The sequence below is a fragment of the Pungitius pungitius genome, chromosome 7 (genome assembly GCF_949316345.1).
Source record: "Pungitius pungitius chromosome 7, fPunPun2.1, whole genome shotgun sequence".
Classification (NCBI taxonomy): domain Eukaryota; kingdom Metazoa; phylum Chordata; class Actinopteri; order Perciformes; family Gasterosteidae; genus Pungitius; species Pungitius pungitius.
This window is the reverse complement of record NC_084906.1, coordinates 6,841,581-6,849,702: the sequence shown is the minus strand read 5'-3', so window position 1 is coordinate 6,849,702 and position 8,122 is coordinate 6,841,581. Positions and strand designations below refer to the sequence as shown.

The following is an 8,122-nucleotide window of genomic DNA, read 5'->3' as shown; positions in this document are numbered from 1 at the left end:
AATACAAAAAAATGTATAATCAATACTTGTCGTTCCAACTGTTAGAATTACTAAATTATTGCGATTAAAAAAAATTAAATCTAAAAACAAACCTTCATCCGTCTCGCAACAATAATCATCGCCAACCTGCCGGGGAGGGAGATGGGGGGGTAGGGGTGTGTGTGTGTGTGTGTGTGTGTGTGTGAAAGAAACCAACCGCAGCACTAATAAGATAAACCCGCTCTTTGATTCAACCTCAAATTCCGGAAAAAGTGCACAGGCTGTGTGAGAAAGAAAAATCCATCTGAAAGAAAATTTCCGCCAAAAAAAAAGTGGAGCTCCAGCATACGTTCACCTTTCTGTGGAAAGTGACATTTCCCACGAACAGACATCATCCGGAGAGCGTGCAGACACTTTGTCAGCTGAACGCGACGCATATTTTCCCTCCACTTCCTTCAAATCGGCTCGTCGGCGGGGGAAAGCACCAATTCCTACTACCTTTGAACGCTCATTAGCACCTCATAATGACTTTACTAATTAGGATGACATGGTTATTAACAAGATGCGCTGTCATGACAGTCACCAGCCCCACTCCTCCCCCATCCCTAAATATGTGGACCTTGCCGCTCTGAAGAATACATCCATGAAGATATGTCATCATGGCCTCAAATAGGTTGCTTTTGTATAAATGATTCTTTAAAATGTTCTAAATTTGAATATGGCAACAGCTGAGCCCTTTACTCTCGGGCACGTTAAGAAAATAACGACTGAATAAACTGAAAAGCTATCTGAAAATAAACGCTGTATGCACAGTACCATACATCTCAAACTGCTGCACATTCATCGTGGATTTCTACCTTTTAGTTCGACTTCATCAAATTGTTCGGAGCTCAGATTTGAATTTCATCTTCTTATCTAATTTGTATTTCATGTCTTTCTTCCGCGGTCTTTCTGTCGCAGCTCGGATATTTCCTATAAAATGATTTACAGCGTGGCCTTAAAGCACACGCATGCTTTTTCCTACTTTTTTTTTTATTTGGTCAAACGAGCTACTCCAGAATAAAACTCAACTCTACGGTTGGCTTGAACTATCTCGATAAAGAAACAACTCCCTGATTGGCGAGGCGCCGTAGCCGCTCACGCTGGGAGCCAATGGCGGCGGAGGGAGGTGGGGCGGCGCGGACGGGAGAAAAGGCGTCGGGTGTTTATTATAAAGGAGAAAATATTAATTCCCCCCTCGCCGTGGGCCGTGACGTCAGTATAGGAAGTCATTGTAGAGCAACACTGGAGCGATTAGCAGCAAAAAGGGGGAGCCTGATGTCGAGGAGTCAGCCCTATGTATATCTCTCTATACGCCTCAACTTTTAACACAAAGTTCAATATCCAAACACAAAAAGCGACGTGGACTACGCAGAACCCCGCACTTTGCTTCCCCGCATGTTCACTGAATGTAACATCCCTGGACCATCCGAGCCGAGCTTGTATACGTGGATTTTCTCTCTTGGGTTTTTTTTCTCAACTATCTATTTAATTTTTTCACCAATTTTTTCCTCCTGCAACTCCGATTTCGTTTTTGCTGACTTTTCTCCCGTGCTGGCATCGGAAAAGGAAAGGCATCTCGCCGGTGTTATGACGACTCTATCACTCCTTTCTTAATATGGAAGGATCCAGCGGGTCGAGTTTTGGGATAGACACTATTTTATCCAGCGCGTCGAACTCTGGTAACCCCGTGCTGATGAACGGAGATTTTCGCCTCGGCGACAGCAGGAGCGCGGATTTCAGGAGCCTGGCCACCCCGTCGCCATGCTCGGAGATAGACACTGTGGGAACGGCCCCCTCGTCCCCCATCTCGGTCACCATGGAGCACGCCGCCGATGCGCACCTGGTCCAGGACAGCCTTCAGCAGCAGCAGCAGCATCACCACCTCCACCACCACCACCACAACAACAATAACCACAACCAGCCGCAGAGTTTGCCGCTGTCGCCTCAGCAGCAGCAGCAGCAGCAGCAGGCGCTCGGCGGGGCCGGCTGCGCCCCGAGGAGCGCCACCTCCTCGTTCCTCATCAAAGACATTTTGGGCGACAGTAAACCGCTGGCCGCCTGCGCACCTTACAGCACCAGCGTGTCCTCGCCCCACCACACGCCAAAACCAGAAAGTGCCACGGCTCCGGACGGCTTCAGGCCCAAGTTGGAACAAGACGAGAACAGGGGAGGGAAGTTAGACAGAAGAGACGACATTCAGAGCGAACTGAAATGCAACGGTAAGAGCGCGTTTTTCGTCTTTTGCGCTATGTTGTTTTCGCGTTCGCTGTACACGCAGTTGAGGTGGAATATTATGAGCTACAATAAATAAAAGATGTAGCCAATATAATTACAGGGACACCTCAAAAAATATATATATTGAAAAAGCATGAATAATGCTAATAATAGTAATGCTTCACCGTCTGATTCTCTGTCTGAGTCGCAGCATCCTTTATTAGTGTAATAGATGTGAAAACAGATGTAAGCCCGGTGATTTTCCCCGTGTGCGAGGCCTCCCTAGTGGGTCAATTAGAGAGATTATTGTTCTTCCTAGAGGGGGGATCATGGTGCACTAGAAACCAGCTACAAATAGAGATGGATTGACATATTGATTTCTCGTTTTCTCAAGGAATAGAAGCAAAATAATAAATAAATAAAAAAAAACTTCAGGTGACAAATACACACAAATGTTTTTCCTCCTTTTGTATTTCTTTTTTTGTTGCTCTCGCTTCGGTTTCGTGCCACACGTGTGAGCAACTCTGAGCAAGTATTTATAAAGTTTGACTGGAGGCATGGAGGCTGAGCGTTGCACCTGCTCGTGGTTATTTTTGGTTTATTTTAATGGGCTCAGTATTGAAAAGTAGAATGAATCAAATAAAAACCCCTTTTCTTTTTTTTGGGCCAGCGAGTGAGGACGTACAGGCCTGACTGTTCTGTTTTGTAATCCCACGGCCTCTCTAGGAGCGAAAGAAGAAGGCGACCGGGAGATCTCCAGTAGCAGAGACAGTCCTCCGATGCGCACAAAAAAGCCTCGCAAAGCACGGACAGCCTTTACCGACCACCAGCTCAACCAGCTGGAGAGGAGCTTCGAGCGACAGAAATACCTCAGCGTGCAGGACCGCATGGACCTGGCCGCGGCTCTCAACCTGACCGACACACAAGTCAAGACGTGGTACCAAAACAGACGGTAGGTCACCACGCCGGCACGTGGCTGCAGACACAAGGAGCGAAAAAGACGGGTCATTTAAGTTTGAAATCAAAAGTGATCCATGGAAGCACCGAGATCTGTTTTTCTCCCAGTAACAAACATATGTTTATAATTTCAAATATAGTTTGTTAAAGAAACACTGGGGAAATTGTGTTCAGTGTACTTATTTTGTGATGGACTTCATTTTTATTTTCTGTTTAATTTTATTTAAAATTGCTGAATATTTCCTATTTTTTCAGCCTGTCAGGATCGATTTTGCATATCTGACAGGCCTTTAACTCGCCACTGCCATTTCTAATCCATGTATTCAAGAAACAGAGGCAGCAGGCATGTTCATCTTGTATTCTGAACGCATCACATTTTTAGCATTTGGAATTTTGAGAAGGGAAAACTTCTATTATTCAAATCACTTAATCAATTGTAGGGGCATGCGTCATGGCAGTTCCAAAACTAAAAGTCCCGTTTGGTTTTATGATGTATTTTACTGTACTTACTTTTAAGAACATTTTAGAATAATATTGTTTATTTTTCTTGCACTGATGTTTTCATCTTAACTGGACCTATTGCTCATATTCTAATCAATGCAGACCCTTAATTCCATTTGGGTATGTAACGAAATTAGTATAGTTCTAGTCACATGTTTGTGATGCACATTTTACCTCCTCGGTAATACTGCTATTGAAAATATACTAGTTAAATATATTTAAAAATATATTATTTCGCCCCCTAGACCGTTTTTCAAAATTCCGTAACTTTTATTTCAAAATAAAAGCTGGTTTAAATACTTTTTTCCCGATACTTTGTGCAGCTGTGAGACAAGTGTGCTTTGATAAGTTTGGACCAAAGCGGATCAGCGCTGTCTTGATATTTCCTTCTTTGCCTAATTAAACCTTACCCGTAATGTGGTGCCTGCAATAATTAGGCCTCTGCATACCAATTAAAAGGGGCGTTCGGGGAATTAGCGAGAGCGCGAGCCGATTAAATAATTCATCTCCTGTATTTTGATCCGATTCTCCAGGACGAAGTGGAAGAGGCAAACGGCGGTCGGATTAGAGCTGCTGGCTGAAGCAGGAAACTACTCGGCCTTACAGAGAATGTTCCCGTCGCCCTATTTCTACCACCCGAGCCTGCTGGGCACCGTGGACAGCACGACGGCGGCCGCGGCCGCCGCGGCCATGTACAGCAGCATGTACCGGACTCCTACCGCGCCGCATCCCGGCCTCCAGAGACCTCTGGTCCCAAGGGTGCTCATTCATGGCCTTGGGCCGGGGGGGCAACCGGCACTAAACCCCCTGTCTAACCCCATGTCCGGCACGCCGCACCAGCGATAGAACTCGATAGAAGACGAGCAAAGACGATGAGACCAGAAACCTGGTCGAACACGAGATGTGAGTAACTGCATCGGAACCGCATTGCAGGACTTGTTCGCTCTCTCTCCAAAAAAAAAAGAGCCGTTTAAAGACATTTTACAGAAGTAAAGGAGGTATTTAATATAGGCCCAAATAGCCTGAGGCCAGTCCTAAAGACTCTCTCTGTCCGGGCCAAGACAGACCACGAGGACGGTTCATGTCTGATTGTTTGTTTGTTTGTCTTTTGTACAAATACACTTACATTAGCAAATAAACTTATAAAGTTTATTAGATGGAGAAGAACGAAATGAATAAAGACGTAATGATACTAATTGATTTGCAGACGCTTCTATTCGAACTTGAGTCCAAATTTCATTTTCTACGCAAACTTTCATACAAGAGAGGATTTTTTTCACAATTACACATTATTGATTATACACGGGTTTTATGCTATTTATGATGTAATACCACTTTAATATATTTTTTACATTTTGAAAAATAATTTACAGCTACCATGTGGCGCTAATTCTATTAATAAACCTATTCAATAATTGCATGTATTTATTTACATTTTAATTCTAATAATTAGGCCACAGTGGTGTTGTACCCTCATGTCAGTTCACCCTTTTTTTAAGGCTGACGTAATCTTTATGACATAAATGGATCAACGTAAATAATTAGTTGTGAGAGCATATGGCGTTTAAATTGCAAGACGTTGGATTTGGTCTCGAACCGGTGATTTTTCCACGCCTTTAATATATGCCTCTTGTTTACCAGCACTTATACATATGGATGCGCAGCAGCTGATTGGTGGTGGGATGAATGGTCGTGATGAGTCGGGTTTACTGGGAATGTGGCCTTGGCTTAGCAGCTGTTCCCTGGGAGCACAGCAGACAATAAGCCTGAATTTCTCAGCATGAGTGATCAGGGAGAAGAACCCTGCAAGAAAGAAGAAGAAGAAGAAGAAAAAAACCTTGCTGATAATCTGCGCCTTCTGTAAACATTTACCGTCAAGGGACGCGTTTCAATTTTGAGAGCGAATAATATCACTGCACATATTTTCACCTAAACGTCATTAGCATTTTTGCATCACCGTGCTTTAAATTTATATTTATAATATGGCTGTGCTTCGCGTGGCGCTTGTGTTTAAAACGTGTCTCCACTACGGTCCTCCGCGTGTCTGCACCGCGCCACGACGCGTCTCAACTAAACAAAACAACCTGAGCGCGGGTCTGGAATTAAGTGTTATCAAAATCCTTTGTTATTTTTATTTAGCCTCCTGTAAGCGCGCACCCGGGAGAATAGGCCCATGGCGGGGAGGCGCTTCGTTTGAATTAGCGCCTCGGGGCCCGCTTGTTTGGGTTTCTTTTCTATTTTTTCTCCCCTGAACCATCGCTTATTACAGTGAGCCAAATTGACCTTTGCTGCCTCATAAAAAACAATCAAACGAGCTATGCGTGTAAACCTGCACTTGTATTTGACTTGTTTCCTCTTTTTCGGACATTCTGAATATAGTTTGATTGCTTGTTTATTTCATTGGAAATATGTCACATGTTTAAATATTGCAAACACAGCCGAACACACATCGCGGTCCCCTCTGCCACTAAACACAGGCTCGCGGTTCTTAATACTTGGGACACATATTGCTGTCGACTGTTTAAGGCGACCGCTTGTCAGTGGGCTCTTCTCCCTGTCATTGAGTGCGTGCAGGAAAGGGGGTTCGGGGGGGGCGGGGGCGGGGGCTTTCACTTCTTGCAACGGACACGCTGCATTCATTCGATGCGTTTAAAAACATGTTTTAAATAAATTAAATAGAAATACAATGATGCCTTCACGCCTTTCCCGTGCGGCGCAGCGTTCACAGTAATCACCCTGTAAACCGCATCGGTTTTCACCAGATATCACGGCGCGTGGATAACGGAGCGAGGAGGAGGAGGAGGAGGAGGCGGACGAAGAGCAGGCCATCCGGAGGAGACATCGCGGTCTTCTCGGCCTTGTAAAGCACGCGATTGCATTGAAAAACGGCGCTGGCGCATATCTGCGGTGTTGGAGAAATATCAGCGCCCCATACTGACCCCCGAGCGTCTGCCCATTACTGCAGTATAGTGCCGACGCATGTTGTTCATATGCATGACTTCTGCAGCATTATTTATTTATCGCACTCTGCGGGTGGGAGGGGGGGGGGGGGGGTGTTAGGGTTTGTGAGGGCTGCTCCAATTTATTAATAATAGCCTTAGTCGTGCAGCAGCACTGAATTAATAGGCTGCTTCCACCTCCAACTACCTGCTAATTCTGGGCGTTGCCATCACTTTTATTTATTTTAATGTAATGTATTCATTTGAAATATTGCTCAGAACAAAGCAGCGTTCAGTCAGCTCGCCAGAAGGGCAGCTTACCTTTCTGCATTTGTCTCTGGCAGTCTGTAAAAATATCTATTTTTTATTATTATTTTATAGCTTGATGGGGTTTAAGTACAATTAATTTCATGTCATTTGATCGATCAAATTTAAATGCAATATGTTCTATCAAGATATTTTGACAGCAACTCTGAAACCTCTGCTGAGGCCAAATGGCAGTTTATTGGGGGAAGATGAGCAATACTTGAGAAAACACAATCACCGTTGACGAAAAAAAAAGGGCAGCAGACTTGAATAAAGAGGATTAGGCCTTTCTTTTACATGGTGCATATTATCCAGAACAGATGGGCTTTAGAGAGTCGTTTTCTTCTTGCCTCAAGGAACATTGTTTGGCACTTTAATTGCCACTTTTTTTTCTTCTTCTTTCCCCAACTGATGTAATGGTGGGATATCTTTTTCATTACAATAATGAGGTAACACTTGCTCTCCTTGGCCTCTCATTATCACATCTCCTACATCACTCACTAAACACAAATTTAACCCCACCCCTTTTCCCTCAAAAAAAGAAAAGGAAATAGAATCCCTGGTGCCAACTTCTCTCATACATCTTCACCGTCCCTTTGCCCTGCCCCTGTGTCCACGAGTCCTTCATTTTGCACCTGCAGGAGAATTCCAAGCGCTGCAAAATGATAGTTAAATCAAGACAGGTTACATTTTTAACTGGCAGCTTTGATTTTTTGGGGGGAAAGCATCAGATTCAATATGTTGTGTAGCATTGTATGCATCCGCTGGTCTGCATTCGTGAAATGAGGGTCAGCCTTGATATTTCGTCTGCGGGCACTTTTCCCAAATCATCAACACTCGGTGAAAGAAACAACTGAGAAATCTGAGGGTGCTACAAACTTTCCTGAACATGCAAGCCTCTATAGCCAGGCTATGATGCTAGGAGGTGCTCTACATATGGGTAATGGTGGTTAAAATATTCTCACTAAGTCATCCAAATAGCATGGATGTCTGCCAAATCTTCAAATAATTGAATTGAAAGATTTCAAACAAAAACTTTTAAGACACATTTTTCAACTTTCAGTTCATCTTTCATACTAAAACATGCGTATTTAGGCATTATACTGTAGGTCAAAACACATTTGTAAGCTGCATTATGCACATTTACTTTTCCATATCTCATTTTTTGGTTACTAACATTTCCA

At 43.9% G+C, this 8,122-nt stretch overlaps 1 protein-coding gene across 1 annotated transcript; it reads left to right on the top strand.

Annotated features, from left to right (window-relative positions):
* The first annotated feature begins 1,191 nt into the window (after positions 1–1,191).
* On the top strand, positions 1,192–4,918 carry barhl2 (BarH-like homeobox 2). The gene is made up of 3 exons (XM_037470796.2): positions 1,192–2,240; positions 2,962–3,187; positions 4,227–4,918. Exons 1-3 carry the CDS (start codon positions 1,637–1,639, stop codon positions 4,537–4,539), a joined length of 1,143 nt encoding a protein of 380 aa, XP_037326693.2. The 5' UTR covers positions 1,192–1,636; the 3' UTR covers positions 4,540–4,918.
* The last annotated feature ends 3,204 nt before the right edge of the window (positions 4,919–8,122 follow it).

What these genes read in the sequence shown, in the direction of transcription:
- barhl2 (XM_037470796.2), top strand. Translation starts at nt 1,637, where the DNA reads ATGGAAGGATCCAGCGGGTCGAGTTTTGGGATAGACACTATTTTATCC. An exon ending in GAGCGAACTGAAATGCAACG is followed by an intron (nt 2,241 to 2,961) that starts GTAAGAGCGCGT and finishes CGGCCTCTCTAG; the next exon opens with GAGCGAAAGAAGAAGGCGAC. An exon ending in ACGTGGTACCAAAACAGACG is followed by an intron (nt 3,188 to 4,226) that starts GTAGGTCACCAC and finishes CCGATTCTCCAG; the next exon opens with GACGAAGTGGAAGAGGCAAA.